At 43.0% G+C, this 25739-nt stretch overlaps 1 protein-coding gene and 1 pseudogene across 1 annotated transcript in view; one reads left to right on the forward strand and one right to left on the reverse strand.

Annotated features, from left to right (window-relative positions):
• Positions 1–1780: 1780 nt before the first annotated feature.
• On the reverse strand, positions 1781–5479 carry LOC124004865 (annotated as a pseudogene).
• Positions 5480–13766: 8287 nt separating this feature from the next.
• Positions 13767–25739, forward strand: part of LOC124005856 (four and a half LIM domains protein 3-like) — a 41600-nt gene continuing 29627 nt past the window's right edge. The window contains exon 1 of the mRNA XM_046315482.1: positions 13767–14018. Within this exon, the coding sequence (XP_046171438.1) occupies positions 13940–14018 (79 nt within the window). The 5' untranslated portion in view covers positions 13767–13939. The remainder of the gene's footprint in view (positions 14019–25739) is intronic.

Genomic DNA, 25739 nt, shown 5'->3' on the forward strand with positions numbered 1-25739 from the left:
TGTCTGTATGCTATGTCTTGCTCGTCCTGTTGCTCTGTCTGTATGCGGTCTTGCTCGTCCTGTTGCTCTGTCTGTATGCTATGTCTTGCTCGTCCTGTTGCTCTGTCTGTATGCTATATCTTGCTTGTCCTGTTGCTATGTCTTGCTTGTCCTGTTGCTCTGTCTGTATGCTATGTCTTGCTTGTCCTATGTTGCTCTGTCTGTATTCTACGTCTTACTTGTCCTATGTTGCTCTGTCTGTATTCTACGTCTTACTTGTCCTATGTTGCTATTGTCTATATTGTAATTGTTTTTAATAACCTGCCTAGGGACTGCGGTTGAAAATTAGCCGGCTGGCTAAAACTGGCACTTTTAATGTGCACTGTCCCTGTAAAAATAAAATCAACTCAAACAGCTTCAGTACACCCCGTCATAGATTCTACAAGAGCCTGGAATTCTATTGGAGGGATGCGACACCATTCTTCAACAAAAATTTCTATAATTTTGTGTTTTGTGATGGTAGTGTAGAGCACAGTCTCAGGTGCCGCTACAGAATCTCCCATAAGTGTTCAATTGGGTTGAGAACGGGTGACAGCCGGACATGGCATATGGGTTACATAGTGTTCATGTTCTTCAAACCATTCAGTGACCACTTGTGCACGGGGGCATTGTCATCCTATGGCGGCATAGCCATGGTAGCCAAAATAATGCCCAGAATAATGGCGTGCCAAGTATTTCTATAGACGACCTTAAGAATGATGGGATGTTAATTGCTTCATAAAAATCAGGAACCACACCTGTGTGTAAGCACCAGCTTTCGATATACTTCGTAACCTTTATATTTACTCAAGTGTTTCCATTATTTTGGCAGTTACCTGTACATTGATCAAGTACACTAGTGCCATCTACTGATAGTATAACTGAACAGCATGAGATTGATAAATGCTCATATGAACCTATAAAAAAGACATTTGGCATAGACATATACAAGATTGAGGCTTAGAAATTGGTCTCAAAACAATTTATTCATACAAAAATCTAATTTATATCCTTTGATAAATATGTACATTTACATTTACATTTAAGTCATTTAGCAGACGCTCTTATCCAGAGCGACTTACAAATTGGTGCATTCACCTTATGACATCCAGTGGAACAGTCACTTTACAATAGTGCATCTAAATCTTAAAGGGGGGGAAGAGGGAATACTTATCCTATCCTAGGTATTCCTTAAAGAGGTGGGGTTTCAGGTGTCTCCGGAAGGTGGTGATTGACTCCGCTGTCCTGGCGTCGTGAGGGAGTTTGTTCCACCATTGGTGGGCCAGAGCAGCGAACAGTTTTGACTGGGCTGAGCGGGAGCTGTACTTCCTCAGTGGTAGGGAGGCGAGCAGGCCAGAGGTGGATGAACGCAGTGCCCTTGTTTGGGTGTAGGGCATGATCAGAGCCTGGAGGTACTGAGGTGCCGTTCCTCTCACAGCTCCGTAGGCAAGCACCATGGTCTTGTAGCGGATGCGAGCTTCAACTGGAAGCCAGTGGAGAGAACGGAGGAGCGGGGTGACGTGAGAGAACTTGGGAAGGTTGAACACCAGACGGGCTGCGGCGTTCTGGATGAGTTGAAGGGGTTTAATGGCACAGGCAGGGAGCCCAGCCAACAGCGAGTTGCAGTAATCCAGACGGGAGATGACAAGTGCCTGGATTAGGACCTGCGCCGCTTCCTGTGTGAGGCAGGGTCGTACTCTGCGGATGTTGTAGAGCATGAACCTACAGGAACGGGCCACCGCCTTGATGTTGGTTGAGAACGACAGGGTGTTGTCCAGGATCACACCAAGGTTCCTAGCGCTCTGGGAGGAGGACACAATGGAGTTGTCAACCGTGATGGCGAGATCATGGAATGGGCAGTCCTTCCCCGGGAGGAAGAGCAAAAACTCTGCATTGCTGCAACCATAGAGATCAATCTATGCCTCCAACAACAATTGAGAGGGTAGTCCCTGACCATTTCACTAGTCCATATCCACATGAATTGCAATAGGAAAACCAAAGTTCACATTACTGTCCGATGGAGACCGACTGGTGATTGTATAACAGGCCACAGAACTGTCTGGTTGATGATGCATTTCCTGTTCAAAGAGGTTTACCTTTCTCATCGCTTCCTCTTAGCTTCAAACTCGTAGACGGCAGAGGCATTGACCGTCTCTTTGCTCACCTTCACCTTCTCGTTCTTATCCTGGACAGAGAGGAGACACCATAGAGATGGTAATACTGTTGAACATTCTACTGTTTAGTGTGTCATCGTATTCTGTGGGAGGCACACACAAGCACAACGAGGATCAAAGAAACCTCCTATATAGTTAACAAGCAGGCTGTTCTTTCTAGAAGTAGATGCACCCTTTGGGACAGTGGATAGAAATCAGATGAATCAGAACAGAACCCTATTGAAAAGCCTAGAATTAAGCACAACTTGTCCACCAGAGGGGGGAAATGTACCTTTGCCTTTGCTAACATGTGACACGCCTAGAAAAAACCCATCAATACAATTATCATGGGGAAATCCATGTCTTCCCCAACCACCGTCTTAAGCATTACGACTCATTAAGCTTCTATGGCTTGTGGTCATCCCCTACTCACGTGTAGGTCTTTGCGGGTCTGGATCTTCTGACCAATGACAAACTTCTTCTCCCAGTCAATCCGCTGGGACAAGATATTATACTGGTGCTTCCTGTCTGGCCAACTTCTGCAGAGAGGAAAACAAACAAAAACATCAATACATGTAACAGAGAAATACTCTGTAGAGAGTTGAATAACCACACAACATCATAATTTATGCTAACAAAGGCCTTAAATGAAAGACTGGAATGGTCTAAAATGTGCAAACTCTACCCACCCCGGTGCCCTGGGTGAGCTAAAAAAGAAATGTACCCATTGCTGAGGAACAGTGTGGCTGTCAGGCTATACAGGGACAGTCCTGACTGACCTTTATACTGAGAGGCTCCACGGCGCCCTGGATGGTCTTGCTCTCTGGCGTATGGAGGGTGGGCCAGTTGTACACTCTGTCCACCAGTTCAGGGGCTGTATCCAGGTGGCTGGCCAGGTCAAAGTCTGCTACTGTAGTGGGACACAAAACCAGGAGAAATCAGGGCTCTGTCAGTTTCAGATGGTCTTTAGAAACAGTCTTCAGTTAAAAGAAAGATTCACCCATTTTGAACGTTCTAACATATTTGTGCATCTCTGAGCGATGTTTTATCGATTCCTGGGGTCATTTCATGTTTTCATGTGTATCTGAGATATTTGCCATTCAAGTAGGCAGAGATACAGCCTCTGGATCAGACATTTTTCCTTTAACTATTCATAAAGCGTCTCAGATTGGGAGTGCTGATCTAGGATCAGTTTTGCTTTTTACATTGTAATGAATTACATTACAAGGACAGGGGGACCTGATCCTAGATCGGCTCTCCTATTCTTAGACGCTTTATGAATATGGGCCCTAATTCCTTGGTGTACAAGAATGTCTGTACGTATGACAAAAGTGGGAGTTAATGGCCTTCTGTATGACATATCCAATGCAATACTACAAAATAACACTGCGCAGTGTGTGTATACATTGGTGTTTGTATTCATGTATTCCTCTACCTTTTCGCTTCGCGCCCACGTAGAGGGCGTGCCCGTTTTTCTGTTTGCCGTCAGCGTCCAGGAGATGGAGTTCCAATTTCAACCTCTCAATTTTCTGAAGGCAATTCAAAACACTTAAGCCTGCACTTACACCACTGTATACCACAATTGACAACTTCAGTGACTGAACTGAGTGAGTACATGAAAGCAACAGTCTGCACGTTGCACCCCACAGGATAAATTGTTGTTCAATTGCTTTTCACAGGCTCTTAAAAGGTGCCGACTGGCATACATTCCCCTCACAATTTCAAACTGTACATATTCACAGCCCACCCATTTATCTATTCATACAGCTAAAAGGAAATGAGGTCATTCAAGAACGTAAGGAACCGTTTATTCCAGTTTACAGGGCACCACAGTGAGAGCTTACCTTGCCCTCAGCCACTCTCTTCATCTCCACGTAACTGATATCCTGCGCCCTCATCAACTTCCTCTGTATTCTCCTCCTCTGTTCCTTTAGCCTTATTCGACACATGCACTCCGTCCTTTCAAAACACAAGAGGATCAGAGATGAGAGGGGATTTTATTATCAGACTGCAGAAATGGCACAACCATTAATATATCATGTTTTGGATGAAAGCAAAGCGGACATATGGACATGGTAAAACATGAAATTAACATATATAGGCTAGCTTTTGTATTAGCCCGAGTGTCAGTCTGTTTGTGCCATCATGCAAACTGATTATCACGCTTGACAATGAGCAATAGAGTTGGCAAGTGCACAAAAAGATCTGGGAACCTGGCTACTCTTCTATAACCTGGTCCCAGACCTGTGCGGTCTTACTCCACTGTGTTTAGCTTGACAATGACCAGAGGAGTTGACAAGACAGCACAGACCTGGGACCAGACCAACATGATGATTTACCTTAAGCTGAGAGCTGACCATCTTGAAATAGAACTCATCAGGGTTCTTGTCCAAGGCTTTTTTTTTACGCAAAGCAGCAAGGGTGTTCGGTTTCTTGTGGTAGTCACTGAAAATGTCCAAACAAAAGGGTATAACATCAGCAACCAAATCAAATCTGTACATGGACCACACATAGTTAGCTGTGTAGCACATGTGACAGTTCAGCAAAGGTGAATAAGGGGTGGGTATAATTTGTGGGAACGTTCCATCAGGAATCTGTTCCAAAAACTTAGTAAATAACAAAGTTGCCAACAAGCAACACATATAAAGTAGTATAGCGGCCGAATAAGATACCGGTTAAGGAGCGGGCTATTTAATTATTTTTTTCACTCACCACGTTCATTCCGAAAAATGTCTGTCCTCACTCTGGTAGCCTATGAACAAACATTAAGAATAAACTACGTGGTGAGTTGATGCCTATTCGGCAGCTAGTTAGCTAGATGAATTGATCGTGCTACTTTGTACGCGCTGTTTGTTAGCAACCTTGTACTTTACGAAGTTTTTGGAACAGATTCCTGTTGGAACGTTCCACAAATTATATCCACCCGTGAATAAGTGTTAATAGAATATCCATGAATTAGATTGATTTTCTCTGCACGAAGTTTGTAATCCTTCTTTTCAAGATGTCCCAGATGTTTTCGAAAACCAGGCTGTGGCACAAAATGAAACAGATACATTAGTTAACGTTAGTTATTACAGTAGGCAACAATGAACCAAATGCTCAATGCCGTTAGCAACATAATGCTACATGTCAACAACCACCAATCACACCAGCTGAACAAATAACAATAACATTGCTTCCTGGAAAGCTAGCGTAACAACTCTCATCCTTAAAAATGTTAATTTTTTATTTTTACTCTCATCCTTACCTGGGATCTTTCTTTGTGATTTTTTTTGTTAGGACTTCAATGCCTTTCTAAACGATGACATATTGACAATTTTCAAAGTAAAAAATAAATAAAAAATCAACTACAAAGCCAAGATGCAAATGTCTCAAAATTCTTCCTTAGTAAAAACACGTGGGTATACAGGAAGCACTACCTCACTTTTCACTTAAGAAGATTCGCTAGTTCTTCTCTCCGCCGGCTACCATATGTAGCACAAATCAAACCATGATGATATAATATAATATAATATCATGGTGAGCTCTCTTGATGTTATGGTGGGTGAAATTAGTGATGACGAAATATTAATATATGTTTAGAATTTCCGTTAGTGTCATTATTCATATCAACAAAATACACACCATCAAACTTTTGTTGAGATTATCAGATGTGGTTGTTGCAATATTCGCAATTAAACAGCAGGTGACAATGTTGCACACATTTTGACAATTACCCAGGCACTCCTGCCCTGATGTTGAAGGTACTATGTGATAGGTATTTGAGTATGGTGATGAGTCAGGCTCCTGTAAGTGTCACCTTCCTGGTGCTGAATGTCCTAACAGAGAAGATATAAGGGACCCCTTGGTCCTAAGGCCTACATTCTAGAATTCAGCAGAATATGCACACTAAACTGAGGGGCTTAAAATATATACAGTATTATAATGCTATTATGTGTGTATATTGTTATTAATGTCAATTTTCAGGGTGAATTTAAAAAGTAGCTTTAACCTCCGTTGTTGTGAGGATAATCAAATAAAAATCAGTGATAAGACAACCAAATAAGCCATTCAGCCCAGTAAATCCTTAAAGTTTTATTGTGTTGAAAGTTTTACATAAAATGTTTTACTGTGGCTTTAAAATATACATTTTGGCAATCTTTCTTCAAGCAGACCAAGGCAGATGCCAACATCCTGCTACAGAGACACTAAGCACACATCACCACGTTAGCTTTATATGGACTTTTAAAGCATCCAACACTGGGATTGTCCTGTCTGGTCTGTTCTGTCTCATGCTGCACAATGCCAGGCTTGGAACAAGGAAGAGATCCACAACAAACCCAGATCACTGCACTAGTCAGTTTATATGACTTGGCAACAGTTTTGATGCTCCAAATGACTTTGGTCACTGTAATGAAGGCCTGCCTTTGCCAAAGAAGTTGTTTAACACTAACATATAATATGTTTGTGTTTTTCCAACATGAGTTCTTTATGTTTCCTGCTGGGGACCAGACCCCTATTATGGTTCATATCCAAGTTAATGGTTTCAAATAACCTCAGTGATAAACATCAGTGACACATGGCTTTGTTGATAGACACCTGAGTGGATCTGTCTCCTCTCATTTTTACTCTCTGGCCATGTTTCTGTTTATGATGTGGGAAACATGGGAAAATAGGTAATATACAGTACCAGTCAAAAGTTTGGCCACACCTACTCATTCAAGTGTGTTTCTTTATTTTTACTATTCCTACATTGTGGAATAATATTACTGACATCTTTGCACACTCTTGGCATTCTCTCAACCAGCTTCACGAGGAATGCTTTTCCAACACTCTTGAAGGAGATCCCACATATGCTGAGCACTTGTTGGCTGCCTTTTCGTCCAACTCATCCCAAACAATCTCAATTGGGTCGAGGTCGGGTGATTGTGGAGGCCAGGTAATCTGATGCAGCACCATCATCCTCCTTCTTGGTCAAGTAGTCTTTACACATCCTGGAGGTGTGTTGGGTCATTGTCCTGTTGAAAAACAAATGATAGTCCCACTAAGCTAAACCAGATGGGATGGCATATCGCTGCAGAATGCTGTGGTAGCCATGCTGTCACGTTCTGACCGTTATTTCCTTTGTTTTGTCATTATTTAGTATGGTCAGGGCGTGAGTTGGGGTGGGCAGTCTATGTTTGTTTTTCTATGATTTGGGTATTTCTATGTTTCGGCCTAGTATGGTTCTCCATGAGAGGCAGGTGTCCTTAGTTGTCTCTGATTGAGAATCATACTTAGGCGGCCTGGGTTTCACTGTGTGTTTGTGGGTGATTGTTCCTGTCCCTGTGTTTGCACCAGATAGGGCTGTTTAGGTTTTCACGTTTCTTGTTTTGTTAGTTTGTTCATGTGTAGTTGCTTTATTAAAGTACCATGAATAGAAACCACGCTGCGGTTTGGTCCGCCTCTCCTTCACCACAAGAAAACCGTTACACATGCTGGTTAAGTGTGCCTTGAATTCTAAATAAATCACTGACAGTGTCACCAGCAAAGCACCCCCACACCATTGCACCTCCTCCTCCATGCATCACGGTGGGAACCACACATGCGGAGATCATCCGTTCACCTACTCTGCGTCTCACAAAGACCAAAGGACAGATTTCCACCGGTCTAATGTTGATTGCTCGTGTCTCTTGGCTCAAACAAGTCTCTTCTTGATAGTTGTATTTTAGTAATGATTTCTTTGCAGAAATTCAACCATTAAGGCCTGATTTACGCAGTCTCTTCTGAACAGTTGATTTTGAGATGTATCTGTTACTTGAACTCTGTGAAGCATTTATTTGGGCTGCAATCTGAGGTGCAGTTAACTCTAATGAACGTATCTTCTGCAGCAGAGGTAACTCTGGGTCTTCCTTTCCTGTGGTGGTCCTTTTCCGGATTGACTGACTGTCATGTCTTAAAGTAATGATGGACTGTCATTTTTCTTTCCTTATTTGAGCTGTTCTTGCTGTAATATGGACTTGGTCTTTTACCAAATAGGGCTATATTCTGTATATTACCCCTACCTTGTCACAACACCAGTGATTGGCTCAAAATAAATTCCACAAATTAACGTTTAAGGCACACCTGTTAATTAAAATGCATTCCAGGTGACTACCTCATGAAGCCGGTTGAGAGAATGCCAAGAGTGTGCAAAGCTGTCATCAAGACAAAGTGTGACTACTTGAAGAATCTCAAACATAAAATATATTTTGATTTGTTTAACACTTATTTGGTTACTACATGAATCCATATGTGTTATTTGATCGTTTTGGTGTCTTCACTATTATTCTTCAATGTAGAAAATAGTACAAATAAAGAAAAACCCTTGAATGAGTAGGTTTGTCCAAACTTTTGACTGGTACTTTATGTCAAAACATGTGGGGCCAAGTGCATGAACCAGAACCATGTCGGAAATGACACACTCCCCATCTCTCTCGCACAAAAATAGTTATTTTTCATACATTCCATATACTGTCACGTGCAACGAAAGCATGCTCTTCTCCTCAGTGACATGGTTTCATGACCACAGCATTCCATGGAGAGGATAAGGGGGTCACAACACCTCCTTGGGGAACACCGCTCTCTCTCGCTCCACTTCCTGATACAGTAATCCAAGGAGAGACCAGGCAAAGCCACAGTTGCCCCAGGTCCCTAATCCCTAATCTCACGTAAACTCTCGCTTTGGGAATGTTGTGGAAAAAGCTCAAGAAGGAAGAGGGATATTGCACTATTCCACAAACCATTTTTTTTCTGGGTCGCACTCTCTGTGCTCTGTCCCCAATGACCACAGAAAATGTGTTTAATATGTATAAGATTTGCCCAGCGAGCAGAATATTCTGCGGGTGATGAAGAAACCTCTGAATTGGTTCAGTGTTTCCACATTATGTCACCCACTTGTTTTTCATTTTCATCTCTAATGACCCTACTGTTAGGGGTCCGCCTCGGGGCCGCTGTGATATACTAGCCCACTAACATGAGTCTAATTACCAAAACACAGACAGCACTTCAGGATTTACGGGTTAAATAATGTCTGCGTAGATTCTGACTAATCAGCACTTATTGTAAGGGGTAAATAGTAGAATGAAGATTGTGAGTCATAACAAGTGTGGTTCCAGATCTGTTTGTGCTGTCTAGCGGGCTTCTATGGTCATTGGTGGCCAAACAACCCAAACAGATCTGGGACCAGGTTAGGAGTTTAACATTTTAGTCCCCCAACCAAGACCACAGTATTTTCCCAGTGCAATTACATTAAGTTTCTACGAGGAGACCCAGCCTCCAAGACATAATAGTGTGAGACGTAGCATTCTTCCTGTCTTTTCTCCCCTTCTCCCCCTCTGTTCCTCGAGAGCCAGCAACAGAGTGTGCACCCCTGAACGTGATTCCCTCTCAGACCGCAAAATTCCTATAAAACGTAAATCGTCTACAATTAACTGTTAAGTCTGCTGCTGAATTGCTCTGCTTGAGGTTGTGGTCTATGTTCGTGGATTACCTGTTTTATTATGGAGCCTCAGAGTGAGGTAGAGTGGGTGGTGGATGTTGTAAGTCTCCAAAATATGTCTGCAATCCTGAGGTTAATTAAGACAGTTCATCTCAGGCTTGCTGTGAGCTCTAGGCCTGGGGTTCTCTTATTGTCTTCTAGGTATGCATAGCCCTACATTTAATTTTTGGACAAGCAACCAATTGGATATTGCGTTTGGACAAGAAACCACCACTTCTTAGACGTGGTCAAATACATGTGGTCTTAGACGTGGTGTATAGATAGCTACTCTAGCCTATGGTGACCCATTATGGCTAACTCGCTTGGCAGATGCGACAACACCCTTCAGAAATGAACATTTTATTTTTCGTGACGTTTTATTTGGCACATTACATGACAGTCACCTGGCTAAACTCATAACAGGTCATACCAGGTCGGCATTTCGAACCGCATCCAAATCTGATTCTAAATTGAATCTAAGACTCTAAATCTACATCAAAGGTCAAAATGTGTCCTGACAGTACTGGAAAATTGGCACTCGTGTTATTTTTGCTGTGACGGTTCTCAACCCGACACCCCCCCACACACACAAACACGACAGGCTGGGTGCAGAACGGGGTCAAAGCAACATCCCTGGAGCAGTTTGGGGGATAATACCTTGCTCAAGGGCACAGTGGCGGTACTATTGGTGGTACCTGAGATAAATGCCAGCCTCCGATTGCAAACTTACTCCATATTTTTACCATCAGCACTGGCAACCCCCCCCCCTCCCCCCCGCCACCAGGAAATGTATCAATGTATCATACTTATATCTCTAGTCATAGGGTTTCAATTAACCTCTGTGCTTGTTTTCCAAAATCGAGACAGAGAGTTGTTCTCTGTTGGGGTATAATATGGATCTCAACATCTCTAGGAAGAAGATCACTTTTTCCCTGTGTGAATAGAGCGGCTTCTATTCTCTAATTTGTTGTGCAGGACTGATGTGTTAAATAAGATTTTATAATTAGGGGGAATGAGGTGTTGAGAGGTCCTGACAGTATCAGAGACCACACTCTTCCAATTGTCTTGCCTTTGAACCGTGGAGACTGAGGAGTCTCACATGTCGTAGGAAACGTGAAGAATCCTTGTTTGTCAACCCTCATCCCTTTAAGAAATGAGACACAATAGTTCTCTCCATAACGTTTTGCAACCCATGACGCAGGTTGCAAAATATGAATAGGATTTCTGATATGGTTTACATCACATGCGTGTCTTCTTTACCACATTAAATATATTACACTGAATCTAACAGTAACATAATCAAATCTAATCTAATTGTATTAGTCACATGCGCCGAATACAACAGGTGTAGACTTTACAGTGAAATGCTTACAAGCCCCTAACCGACAGTGCAGTTCCAAAACATACGGATAAGAATAAGAGTTAACAGTAACAAATAATTAAAGAGGAGCAGTAAAACAATAACAATATCTACAGGGGGGTGCCGGTATAGAGTCAATGTGCGGGGCACCGGTTAGTTGAGGTAGTATGTACATGTTGGTAGTGTTAATTAAAGTGACTATGCATAGATTACAATAGAGAGTGGCAGTGGTGTGGAGAGGGGAGGAAGGGGGGGCAATGTGAATAGTCTGGGTTGACATTTGACTAGATGTTCAGAAGTCTTATGGGTTGGGAGGTAGAAGCTGTTTAGAAGCCTCTTGGACCTAGACTTGGCGCTACGGTACCGCTTGCCATGTGGTAGCAGAGAGAACAGTCTATGACTAGGGTGGCTGGGTTCTTTGACAATTTTCATTGCCTTTCTCTGACACCACCTGGTATAGAGGTCCTGGATGGCAGGAAGCGTGGCCCAAGTGATGTACTGGGCCGTTCACACTACCCTCTGTAGTGCCTTGTGGTCGGAGGCCTGAGCAGTTGCCATACCAGGCAGTGATGCAACCAGTCAGGATGCTCTCGATGGTGCAGCTGTTGAACCTTTTGCGGATCTGAGGACCCATGCCAAATCTTTTCAGTCACCTGAGCGGGAATAGGTTTTGTCGTTCCCGTTTCGTAACTGTCATGGTGTGCTTGGACCATGTTAGTTGGTTGGTGATGTGGACACCAAGGAACTTGAAGCTCTCAACCTGCTCCACTGCAGCCCCGTCGATGAGAATGGGGACATGCTCAGTCCTCTTTTTCCTTGCTTCAATGTCAAGACCATATCCACCCAGATACTTTTCCAAACTACACAATCTTGTTCTCCATTTATGTACTTTGATGATTTCGAGGCAGCACTCAAAACCCTCTCTTTTAAAAGTTGCTTTTAAGAATAATCAAAGCAGTGCTCAAAACTATTTCCTTATTCCTTTTTTTATTATTATTTGAAAACATAGATTTATTTTATCGCGTCCATCTTTTTCTTGTCCTCAGTGAACTGGTACTGTTGGCACCCAGTTGGCACTTATGCCTAGTTATGTAAAGGGGGTTTGGGCTGAGTGCAGAACCACACGAAATGGTGATCTGCTAGCACTAGCCTAGGCACTTGTCTCCGTGTAGTCTAAATAAAATGTGACGATCAAAACACGCCTGTTCAGACCAGAACAATACCATGGTGCAAGGGGGGATGCATGTGTCAACATCATGTTCTATAACACTTGGATTAACCTCTCCACTGTTCTAGGGAGTGTATAGAAAAAGCTTCTAGACGTGCTGATCTTAGGATCAGGTACCTTCGTGTCCTTATAGTCGTATTCATTATTATCTAAAAGGCCAAACTGATCCTAGAGCAGCACTTCTACTCAGGTGAGTATTGAAGGTGAGTATTTCATTTCTAACCCAAGGACATACTGTACAGCTGCTGACATTTATATTGAGAACGCTCCCTCTTGTTGACTCATATCGTCAAGATGAGACAAATGAGAAAAAGAGGAGAACAGAAGACGAAGCGAAACAGGAAGTGAGATAATTACCCATATTGGGGCAAAGTGCGCCAGATAGATCATGCCTGAGTTAAGAGAAAGAACAGCTGTGCAGTTTTGGGAAAATAAGAGAAAGTACTGATACTGGTCACAAAAATACATCCACACATATACGTTTCAGTTTAACACGTGTAAAATCTATCAATAAATTTACAACAACAGAAAACGTAATGAAAGAATGACCAAAGGATATGAAAGCAATACCAATCCCCCCAGGGCCAATTATGCACTTGTTGACAACATTGGATGAACTCTACGCTATGGCAATTCAAGTCCATAACACCAACACAATACAGCAGTAGGCTTATTGTCCATATTGTTGTGCAAGTTTGATTGTCAGTGTTGTGTATAACCCAGGCCTACATGTTGTCTGTTATCCCCACCTACTTGTCATGTGTGTCTAGCAAAATAATGATATCAGCTCAAGACTAGATTTCAATCAAATCACCATTTACATGAAGTTATTTTTGGGAGAACTTGCATCTGTGTAAGGTGTGAATATATTTTGTTATCAGCAAAAACAACTTTATCAATGTCAATCAACTTCTTCGCTCAATAGTTGCCTAAATTATATATGTATGCAAATGTAGGCAAATCCATCAACACTACATGTCTATTCATGTGGTGTCACGTGACATTGGAGCAAACAGTCTGGAGTTCAAATTTGATGTAAACTAGGCCAATGCGGGGGGGGGGGGGGGTAGGCCCCACTGAGGAAGGGCTACTATAATATGGCCTACATAATGGATGGGCAACCTTGATGCCGGTGGGGGCCACAAAACATCTACATTTATCAGGAAGGGCAGCAGCGGCTCTGTGTACCCACATTTAATATATCTGAGTGAGAGTGACAAAGCAGATCAATGGGGGTCCTGGTCAGCAATTCAACCGTTATTAATACACGTTTGGATAGCTGTCTAGACTATGGGCTACTTGAGTGACTGTCAGTGACTGACATAACAATAGAAAAACTGCTAAGGCATAACCAAATTTAGGAATTGCACCTTGTGTATTCTACTATTCTTACTCTCCCCGACTTATTTTGGGAGGCCGCCATTTCCCATCCCTGGCCCACAGTACATGACCAAAGCGCAGCACAGTCCGAAGGTTCGAAGTCAGAAGGAGGAGATTTTTCTCCAATATCGGGGCGGGGTCTTGTGACTCAACACTAACTTCCTCATAGACAGTAGAGCCGGTGAACTCTGTCACTCTTCAGCATTGTACAGTTAGAGGTCTGAGTAGGGTGCAGTGGAAAAGGAACGGGAAAAGTTGTACAGTATAATAATCTGCCCACTGGAGTAGCGACCGGTATACCGGCTGCAATTCTCATCATTTGAATGTCTGGTGACACAGCGCGAGAGGTGGGCTTCGATTGTCAAATCGCAAAGGTGCATTCAACAGCAGATATAACTTCGGGTAAGCGCAATCACCCATTCTACCTTCAAGAATGAATTGCAAACTTTTCGCCATCCTATCGCCACTATTCTTGGGTAGACCTACGTAAAATCTAGAGTTGGCCTACACACACGTTTCTTATTCTTTGGTTTTCATCAATGAATCATGTGCATTCTTTCTTTTTAATCATTCGTTTGTGTTATTTTGAATCCCATTCAATTACGCATTTTAGCCTGACGTCAGTAATGTAGGTCTAATGTGCATTTATTGAAGTAAATACTTTTTAATTTGAACTGTTCAGTTTTTAACTTTTTTTAATTTGCAAGGTGAGGCTAATGAAAATAAATTCAGCAGTGCTCCGGGATTATGAATGAATGATAGATACAGTAATGCGTATAGTCCATGTCAGGACAGGAAGAAAGGATCATCAGACAATTTAGAAATGGCCTACTTTGTAGCAGTTTTGTTCATATTATACTACTGGCACTAAGTAACCTGAGAACAACTGGAAATTGAGACTATACTATACTTAAATGTTAGCTTTCTGCTGGGCAATGCAACAAAGGGAGTTATTAAGTAATGCCATAACAGCATGTAGGCTTTTGTTTTCACGTGTCAAGCATAAGAGCCTCATAGAATGGGATCTTTTGACTAATGATATGTCAATTTCAATATGAAATTTATACTTTTCACATTTCTAAAGCAACAACCGGTCAATAGCTCCCACCTAAAGGAATACAAGCATCTCCTTTTATAAGTATAGTAGGAAAGGTGACATCAAGACTAGCTGTCATCAAGACTAGCATGCCTGGGGCATCCTGGCACTGATGCAGGTAGGTAGCTGAGTAGTTCCCTCCTCATTGACTCGGTGGTCAGTCCCCAAGGCTGAGCAGTTCTCAGTGGCAAGAAGAAATGGGATGTGGCCATGTGTTTGGGATGGGTATGTTGCTGTGTTTTGAGTTATGTGAATTTTCATAGTTGCATAGTACTGTAAATGCTAGCCATATTTAGGGTTGAACTTTCCCCAAATTCCCTGGTTTTCCTGAAATCCTGGTTAGAAAACATCTGGAATCCGTATGGAATAAGCAGGAAAACCTGGGAATGTTGCTGTCTCATCTGTTGCCGTTTCACACATGTTACATTGGGCGAGAAAGGGAAGATAAATCATACCCTTAAAATAGCTGTGTTACCACGCATACTGTGGGTTCCAGACCGACTAGGTAAGGTGCCTGCCTGTGCAGTTGGTTCTCCCTTCCATGCTTCCTGCCTCCTGCCCCACCTGGGACATCTTTAGAGATCCCTGTTTTTCTACACTCAAAAGACTACAATAGCCACAAGGCTGTTGACAACCAAAGCAACCATTATTGCAGTTGTTTAGCAGTTAACACACTTCTTGTAGTTTGTTTCAAGTAAATGATTTTATTTTCAATTTCTACTTCAAGTGGAGCACACTGTTAATAACATATAAAATGTCATTCAAATAAGTTGACTCACAAACATAAGTATACCTGGATGCGTATGTATCAACTTTAAAATAGGGTGTGCTTTGTTTGGGCTAATGTCTCGGTTCCAAGATGGTGTAGCAGTTGGACGTCTGTTTTGTCTTGTCCCGTGTATATATCGTTTTCTTCGTATGTATTTTTATTCTCAATATCCATCTACGGATTGAAAGAGGGTGGTGACTCTAATTCCATCGGCGGCATCATTTAGGTTGGCCCCAGGTATACTTAGGGACCAACCTAAGTTTTGCTATGAACCGAGCGTGAACCAGCAAAGTTCCCCCATTGGTTGTTGCGTCACCTTGCCTTTGCTGAGGAACGCACCCTTCACCTCTTTCACTAAAATGTCAGAGGTCTGACAAACTACAGTGTTCTTTAAAGGAGCTCCTCGTCTGGGTGTGTTGGTACAGTATAACAGATGCCCAATCTAATTTATAAATCGGCACCATTCCAATTACACTGTATATACAAAAGTATGTGGACACCCCTTCAAATTAGTGGATTTGGCTATTTCAGCCACACCCATTGCTGACAGGTGTATAAAATCGAGCACACAGCCATGCAATCTCCATAGACAAACATTGGCTGTAGAATGGCCTTACTGTAGAGCTCATTGACTTTCAATGTGGTGCTGTCGTAGAATGCCCCCTTTCCAACAAGTCAGTTTGTCAAATTTCTGCCCTGCTAGTGCAGCCCCGGTCAACTGTAAGTGCTGCTATTCTAGGTGCAACAATGGCTCAGCCGCGAAGTGGTAGGCCATACAAGCTCACAGAACGGGACCACTGAGTGCTGAAGCGCTTAATGCATAAGAATCGCCTGTCCTCAGTTGTACCACTCACTACAGAGTTCCACACTGCCTCTGGAAGCAAAGCCAGCATAATAACTGTTCGTCGGGAGCTTCATGAAATGGGTTTCCATGGTCGAGCAGCCTCACACTAGCCTAAGATCACCATGAGCAATGCCAAGCATCAGCTGGAGTGGTGTAAAGCTCGCCCACATTGGACTCAGGAGCTGTCGAAACGCGTTCTCTGGAGTGATGAATCACACTTCACCATCTACCAGAAGTACGCTACCTGTCGCAATGCAGATGTTTACTGTAAAGTTAAGTGGGAGGGGAGTAATGGTCTGCGGATGTTTTTCATGGTTCGGGCTTGGCCGCTTAGTTCCAATGAAGGGAAATCTTAAGGCTACAGCATACAACAACATTCTAGATGATTCTGTACTTCCAACTTTGTGGCAACAGTTTGGGGAAGGCCCTTTCCGGTTTCAGCATGACAATGCCTCCGTTCACAAAGCGAGGTCCATGCAGAAATGGTTTGTTGAGATTGGTGTGGAAGAACTTTACTGGCCTGCACAGAGCCCTGACCTAAACCCATCAAACACCTTTTGGATAAATTGGAATTCTGATTGCGAGCCAGGCCGAATCGCCCAACATCAGTTCCCAACCTCACTAATGATCTTAAGGTTGAATGGAAGCAAGTCCACCCCTAGCAATGTTCCAAATTCTAGTGGAAAGCCTTCCCAGAAGAGTGGAGGCTGTAATAGCAGCAAAAGGGGGGTCAGCTCCATATTAATGCCCATGGTTTCGGAATGAGATGTTTGAAGAGCATGTGTCCACATACCTTTTGGTATTGTAGTGTATGTCTTCATAAATGATGTTAAATAAGAAAATACGCTTGATTCATAAACGAGGATGGAAGTAAGTATCTTACCACTAAATCTTACGCAAAAACCTTAGATTCAATAGATCAAATACAAAGCTTGTTTCATAAACATGGATATAAATAATAGTACTCGTTGATCTATATTAAATTACATTTGATTTATGAAATTAGATTGGATGGGAATTAGATTACTTTCTACATTGATGCTCTTCGTTTTTCCGTAGCATCACATTGTCACTTATGAAAGTCAGAAGGTCAAAGATCATACCCCCAAAGACATGCTTACCTCTCACCGTTACCAATATGGGGATATGATCTTTGACCCCCTCTAGGGCCTTATTAATTCAGTGCTGCGGAGAACACGGACGGAATCACAGAATCAAGACATTAAAACGCAACTCAACAATATTAAAACATTTATTGAACATAGGATATCAACTAAGTGTATTAGAAAAAGTGTTAATATGCCAAAGATTATCATAAGACCTGAAGAAAATGCATCAGTAATTCATATTTTCCCGTCAACTTTCTGAAGCGGCAACGGCACAGGAATCCCCTTGTCTGAATTTGCACATTTGTCTACCACTTTGTGTAGCCATTAGCCATGATGCTAATGTAAGACAACCTCTTCTGGTAGATGGAAAGGTTCCCAAAAACCTTCTCAATTAAATGTTAACTACAAAGTAGCCTATGCCTACCTGGCAGAATGATATGATTGTTTGTATCACTCCAGTGGCCATTTTGTTTTGCGAAATCCGCAACCGCATCATGAGCGTTACAGTAACATCACTAACCAAATGGTCTCAGGATGGTGCACAGTTAAATTAAAGGGTAACTACACCCACAGTGTCTTTAGATTTTTCCAGACCTCAAAACTGGTCTCCTGATGTGGTTTAAGCATGGTTGTGGACTTAGAACAACCAAACCTGAAAAAGCAGGGAAAAACAGAAACATGAAGGGGGGGTGGCCGAAGAATTTGTGGTGGAAAACTAACAGAATCAGGCGTAAGATTTGACTGATTTGTAACTCCAAAATAACACAATACATGATTTACTATTCATTTCTCTTGGGCACCAAAACCAAAACAAACTGCAAATACATCCAACAAGTTTGTAGTCACAAGCTTGATGTAAGCATTGCATGCTACGAAAGTGGGACCGAATACAAAACCTTTGACTACTTTATTTATAAGAATCTTTAGTAGTGATTGCAAGTTCGTCTCTTTTTACTGACTCCTTCAGTCAAAAGAACATATTTTTGACTCATTTTTGTTCATTCGAGTCAGTAATGCCCAGACTTGTAGGACCCCCTACCGGTGAACGATGAACTGAAAACTCGAAAGAGTCATGATTCTGCATGTCATTCATCATAAGGGGCATATTGGAGTTGTCATTTGTGACGTTGTTTAAAGCGCAGTTATTTATTGATTGCTAGGCATACAAATAAGATCATTTTTTGACGCTTTTGAACAACTCTTGGCAGAATGCATTGCTTGACTGTCGTGAGGGTGATTGGCACCATATCGTTCGCGAACTGCAGCACCCCAACGATTCGTTCTCGAGTTCGAATTTGTTGCGCAAAGGCTGTGTGTATGTTTTGGTTCTGCAAATCTGTGTCCATCATAACATTCCATAATGAATTAATTGCATACATTTTTCCACCATGTGATCAATTATCAGTTCTATAAATGTATTACTTTTTTTGTGTGTATTTCACCCCCCCTTTTCTCCCCTATTTTGTGATATCCCGTTGCGATCCAATTACGATCTCGTCTCATCACTGCAGCTCCCCAGCAGGCTTGGGAGAGGCAAAAGTCGAGTTATGCGTCCTCCGTAACATGACCTGCCAAACCGCACTTCTTAACATGCGCCCGCTTAACCCGGAAGCCAGCTGCACCAATGTGTCAGAGGAAACACCATTCAACTGATGACCGAAGTCAGCCTGCAGGCGCCCAGCCCGCCACAAGGAGTTGCTAGAGCGCGATGAGCCAAGTAAAGCCCCCCCCCCCCCCCCTAACCCAGACGACACTGGGTCAATTGTGCGCCGCCCCATGGGACTCTCGGTCACGGCCGGTTGTGACACAGCCTGGCATCGAACCCGGGTCTGTCGCGACACTCAGGAGGCCCATGTATTTTCTTCTTTATGCAACAATCTTTTTCCCTGCGCACATATATGACAGACAGCTGTTGGTCGGAGCACGGCCACTGAGCCGAAGGAGTGCGTAATAAGGAATTGTTTGCGAACTGCACATCACTAATCAATGTCAGTGTCAACTTTGAAATAAAACCGCTCTTCCTCTCACTTGTACACCACAACTGGGGTGGCAGGTAGCCTAGTGGTTAGAGTGTTTCGGTTACTGGATCGAATCCCTGAGGTAAACATCTGTCGTTCTGCCCCTGAACAAGGCAGTTAATCCACTGTTCCCCGGTAGGCCGTGATTATAAATAAGAATTTGTTCTTGACTGACATGTCTAGTTAAATAAAGGTTGAATAAAAAATAAACTCAACTTCCTCCTATGAAGAGCTGTGTGATCTGTAGTGTACTGCTGTGCCAACAAGGCCAGTCTGTTGGTTTTACAGTCACTTTTTTTTTTTCAGAGGGCAATAAAAGCCAACATCCTTTATGCAATATGTAGTGTCTGGCATTCCTGCCTTGACCCAGCTTATGGAGTATATAATGTGTTTTGCCTCTCTCTCGCTCTTCTTTTCTCTCTATGGCATTTTAAGCGACCACGGTCACATTCCTTGGAGGTCTCTGTTTTGCTGAAGGTTAGTAGTGCTTTGTTTTGGAGTGGTGTCATGTTTAAACTTCAGTGGGACCATAATGACTTGTAATCAAATGTATTGGTCACATACACGTATTTTGCAGACGTTATTGCGGGTGTAGTGAATTGCTAGTGGGTGGGTTTTGGGGGCTGACGGTTTCTAGCCCATAGTACAATGATGACGGACAACCCACAGTCAAGTGCTTTCCAGGTCGCTAAAGACTCCAATGTTGAATTGTTTCTCCAACTCTGTTGAGGAAGGTTCCAGTCGTTGTTCCTTTTTGCGGTCTATTTGCTGACTCTCAAACACTCTCAGTGGAATTGTTATTGTGGTCTGTGAGAGATATTGGTTAAGCTACCGAGGCAATAAGAAAACAACTAGTTTTCCAGAAAAAACCAAACCTAATAAAGGTATTGAGCATACAAGTGGTCCTGAAATGGACATGTCAAGCATTACCTACAAAGCAGGCTTTTCTTTCTGTATCCTATATCCTCAAACCCCATTTCCCTCTTCCTCCTGCCTTCCTCTGGTAGCCAGACTAGCCACTAACCAGGCACCCTTCAATTGAGTGTGGGGCTGCGTGGCAGGCAGCTGGATTGTGTTTGGCCTGTCTGTGAATGGGGGGGCTGACCTCATGTTTCCTGCGTGAGTGGGGGTGGGTGTCCAGGTGCTGCAGTGTTATTGTGAGGGGGCACGGCTTCCTCCAGCGGCTGCTTTGTTGGTAAATGACTGCAATACGATCCTGAGAGTTTGACCCTCTGCGGGAGGCAGCGTAGGTGCTCCCTGTTCTGCTGTCTCTTCTCCTCTCTCGTGTCTCTCTCTCTCTGCTATAAAGGTTATTTATGCCATATGTCGTTCTCTTCCATATGTTGTTGTTCACTTCTCACCTCTTTCTATCATAAATGTTTATTTTGACCTCCTATGAATGACATCAATTAATCCTTCATCTCTACCCGATCTTGTCAATGCATGTTGTTAAAGAGTTTGGCTATTCCAATAACATTTTGTGAGAAAGCCCTGTCCACTCTCCTAGCTGCGTTTGGAACTGCATGACGTCAGCTCCAGCTCCATAGTTCTCGTGACGAAGCAGATGTTTAGGTGCACGATTCCTGTCGGGTCACCCCCCCCCCTATAGTCTACTGCAAGACTATGAGAAGTATAGCTATTGAGATATTGAAAGGCGTGTAATCATAATGAGTCCCCTCCTTCCACAAAACAATCATGTGACTTTATCCTGTATTTTAAGCCTCATCCAAAAATAAGAATTAGACATGAAAGCAATTGGCTGAGGATGATGCTGGACCATCTGACCCACAGACAAACAAATCTGGGCATATCACATGACTGCGCAAAACACATGGCCCTAGTCATGACGTGAGACTGAGATGGACTGTCTAGATAGTATCAACACCTTCCCTCGTGATTTAGTGTTATCCTGTTTGAAATTGTTCATCATTTTAATGGCACGTCTATAGTGTGGTAACCTGCCATCTCAGTTGAACTGTTGTGAAACAACGTGAGGACGGTGTTCAGGATGGCTTAGGCAGTCTGATGGTTGATTTCATCTTCTGGCATGCATGACGATCCCCCTCGCCTAAACTTGCAACCCTGTTAGATAATGTGCCCTAGAACACTGGCAGGGCACACCACAGTGCCTAGTCAGTTATAAACATCACTCTCATTCCCCATGTTCCAATAAATGGAGGCCATGAATATATATGTATTTATATATTTTTCCTACAGCAAACATGCCTCCAAAACCAACAAGCAAAGTCGCATCAAGCCGTAAATCATAGGATGGGCCTATTATGATTAACAGAGGCACTTGGGGGGGGGGGGGGGGGGGTGATGTCATCCAATAATCTATACAGCGTGGTAGGGTGTGTAATTTTGTCTTGCAACACACCTGAGAGAGACCCTGTGTGTACAGGCCTCTTTGCAACTGTTTACTCTGCAGCCCTATGTCCTCCATTGACGTCGGAGTGTATATGTTACACAGATATATTCACCATGCAGTAACTTAAAAGTCCCTTTCGTAGCTGTCCCCTGTTACTTTGTCAACTCCCAAAAGCATTTATTTCGAGGACCGTGACCTGCCAGAAACCTACTGGCTGACAACAATGAAATGAATGACAATGAGGAGGAAGGGTGACGTTTTTGTGAGAAATCCATTGATCAATCAAACGCATCAGCCCAAACCTTTTTCTATTCGCTTTCTTCTAATGGTAGTAATACATGGGTTATGTATAGCGTCTTTCAAGACCCAAGATGCTTCTGCTCCGTGAACTTAAAGGCGGCTGCCAAAAACCCCACATCTGTGGGACAGACTGTCCTGAAGGATCACCCGCCCGTGATAAACATGTTGTTTCTCTTTGTCGTCTTTCAGTAATCTTATTCTCTGCTAGATTTACACCTCCCATAATGTATGTGACAGAAGTCATTGTACATCTGGAGTGTCGTGGATTTTTGTCTTCTCCTTTTTTGGGTCGCTCTCATTCACCAAGCACATGGCCTAATTGGCCATCACTTTGAGGCATTGTGGCTTGCTCTGATCCCCACCACAGAGTGATTCTCAACAGCCCTGAACAAGGCCCAGCACTGTTGCTAATGCTACCGATACAAGCAGAGAGCATTAAGAGGGCCTGACATCTTTCCACCACAGCATGCTCACAAGGCTTTCTCATAACAGTGATGTCCTGGCGTAGCCATCAACACCACTGCAGTGGCTTTGTCTTTTATATGGCTCGGCTACCCACCTCGCCCCAGCACTCGCGCGCTCACACACTGAGCTAAGTGCCAAGGCCGGTATATTAGGCTTGATTGCCTCCCACCACATCTGCAAGAAATGAAACCAAATGACTGTGACATCACCACAGATGTGGAATAATCGGAGGTGTGTGTGTGTGTGTTTGTGTGTGCGCGCGCGCATTTCCTTGAATTGGTGTGTGTGTGTTTGGATGTATGTAGAGTGGACCCCTTTTTGTTCAGATACTGAACCCTGTACCATAAGTTGTTACTTAGCGCATCGTCTTTTCTGGAGACGCTGTGTGATGTGTTTACGTGCGCAAATTCCTCAACCCAAGTTATGGATTGGCTCACCCTAGCCGACCCTGGACGGACCCGTCTTGCATGGATGTTACTTGTACAGATTAGATATGTGTTTTCTCCTCTGTTAAATTCATATGGCTATTTTGTTTATTTGGAGCACAGCTGCGAGTGAGTGTGTTCCCCTCTCTGAGTAAACACAGGCAAATCCTAGCTCCGCCTGATGGAACTGGTGGGCCATCAAGAATGTGACTCCTTATCCGGGTATCTTTAGTAGCCGCCTCTCTCCTTTTCTCCCGCGCTCCCTCTTTTCTCTTCCCATCTCCGTCGTCGAGTTCTCTCTCCAGAGGAGGCAGGCTTAGACTAGGCCAGACCGACCTGCCACATTCACACATTCTGATAAAGGTGTGAGCGCATGTCACTCCGTGGACCATAAATCGAAGTGGATATGATAAGTTGCCCAAGTCCAACATAAACATAGGGGAGTGTTTACTTGGCAGCACCATGGGTATATGACGGCGCTAATGTGCAAGAGTCAAAGGCAGAGTTGGAGGGGGGAGGCTGTTCCCATCACAATGCCTTGTACTTGCAGGACCCATAAATGGGAGAAAGTGTCCTTGGCTTGGATATAAAAGAACACCAGCTCCTGGTTGATGAGGAGAGGAAGACGGAGGTGATTTACGACAGGACGAGCAATGGCGAGCCACTGCCAGGGATGTTGAATGAAGGGCTTGCAGAGAGGAGTGGCCCAAGAGGAACACTGTTAATGCTCGAAGGCACATCTGTCAGTGGCCTGTCACAGTTTGTCTTAATCTGAGATTACTGCAAGTCCCTACTGTTTAGATGGCGTTCAGTCCATACTAATGTTATTGACTCTCTCTTGTAATGAATGGCTTGTGTTAGGCACTAGGCCGGAGATATTCCACTCACTTTTTTTCTACATGTTAAAGGTAGACTCGGTAATATGGCGTAGATGCAGAAAATAAACAGCGTAGTGGGTACATTTCTGCAAGTCTTGCGTCTCTCTTTTCTATCTGCAGTGCTGCACATGGCGACGTAATTTAGCGGCGTCTACCTTTTTTAATTCAGCAGAGCGGAAGAGAACATTGTAATTTTATCAGACACACTTGATTAAACTGTTTACCTTTTACTTGTAAGGTCTTTTGTCAAACAGTCGGCTCTATGAGATCATAGGACTAATGTACTCCAAACAGCGTAGTCTGTTTGTTTGATAGGTCTCGCAGAACCAAAGGGTGGATTAAGCCCAGGATGTTTGTGGATAGTTGAATATACACTGTAAAAAAAAAATATATAGTTTGAACTAATTATTATTAAGTAACAGCCTTTTTTACTTTACTGAACTTTTCTATTAGTGTTAGTTGAATTTAACCTTTTTAGTTGGCCCAAACTTGGCACCAATTTGAGAAGTCAGACAAAAATTCTGTCAACGTTAAATGTGTTTGCTCAACTTGTCTCGTGTTCATTCACCTATTATTTGGGCATCTTAACTTTTAAAAATGTTTTAATAGTCTGTGGAACCAGTTACTTAAAAATAATAATTCTATTTAACAAAAATATAAACGCAACATGCAACAATTTCAAACATTTTCCCATGTTTCGGCTCATATTAGGAAATTAAATGAATTGAAATGAATTCATTGGGTCCTAATCTATGGATTTCACCATGCATGCACGTTACCATCTCCATTCAGACTAATTTAATGGGGGTTGCCAGATTATCTCTCTTCTCTCCACTGAGACTGAGTCAAAGCTACACATTCTCAACGCATTCCCCCATTCCTCTCAAGGAACGTCTGGCAAACATTATTAGTTGTTTGTTCTCTACTTTTTGATATACTTTAGCAATTTTTGCACTTCAAGTGGAGTACGAGACCTAGGCATCAAACAACCACATCCAAAGCAAGTGCTAAGGAAATGAAATCAATGAGTAGAACGGGAGAGTGCCAGACTGCTTGGAAAGCAGTACAGCATAGGGCCAATGACACCAACACCATGACTAAACTCCGAAAATATTTCAACCCCCTCCCCCCTCGGCTGCCCTCATCCCCCCGCCGCCTGCTTCCTTGAAGAAGCTGGTAGATGGAAACCCGTATTCAAATTTTGTGATCGCCGAAAACAGTGGCACCCCACTGGTCAAAGACTGGTTGAATCAACGTGGTTTCCACATTTCAACCCCCCAAAACATCAATGTGATGTCGTTGAATCAACATGGAAAAGTGATTGGATTTTGAAACAAGTCATCAACATATTGGGGGTTTATTTCTTCTTTCACCCATTTCGAATAAATTATATCTAAATCCAATGACATGGTGACACTTTTGAATTCACAAAAGTTTACAACTCAACCAAATGTAAAATCAAAGCTAGACGTTGAACTGACATCTGTGCCCAGTGGCACTATGTTAGAGGGCTTTCGGTCTTCCTAAGTCTGCATATAGATGACAAGGATCATCGGTCAGAACACGTCATACTTCTCTGTTGAACGCAGAGATAATTTGTGTATGCTGTATATGTGTGGTCCTACACGTTCTTGTGTTTTGTGTGTGTGTGTGCCAGCTTTTTAACCTTTTATAGTGTAGCCAGATTGAATGGTGTTTACTGTAGAGTGCCATGGGGTGCCCTTTTATGTCACCATCTGTGGTTGACTGTGATGCTGTGCAAGCTAGCATCCCACTAATCAGGGCTGTGCAGTAGATCTCGTTAATTTACACCTTGTGTGACAAACATGTACTTTTAGTTGATCGATG

The sequence above is a fragment of the Oncorhynchus gorbuscha genome, linkage group LG19, assembly GCF_021184085.1.
Source record: "Oncorhynchus gorbuscha isolate QuinsamMale2020 ecotype Even-year linkage group LG19, OgorEven_v1.0, whole genome shotgun sequence".
Classification (NCBI taxonomy): Eukaryota; Metazoa; Chordata; class Actinopteri; order Salmoniformes; family Salmonidae; genus Oncorhynchus; species Oncorhynchus gorbuscha.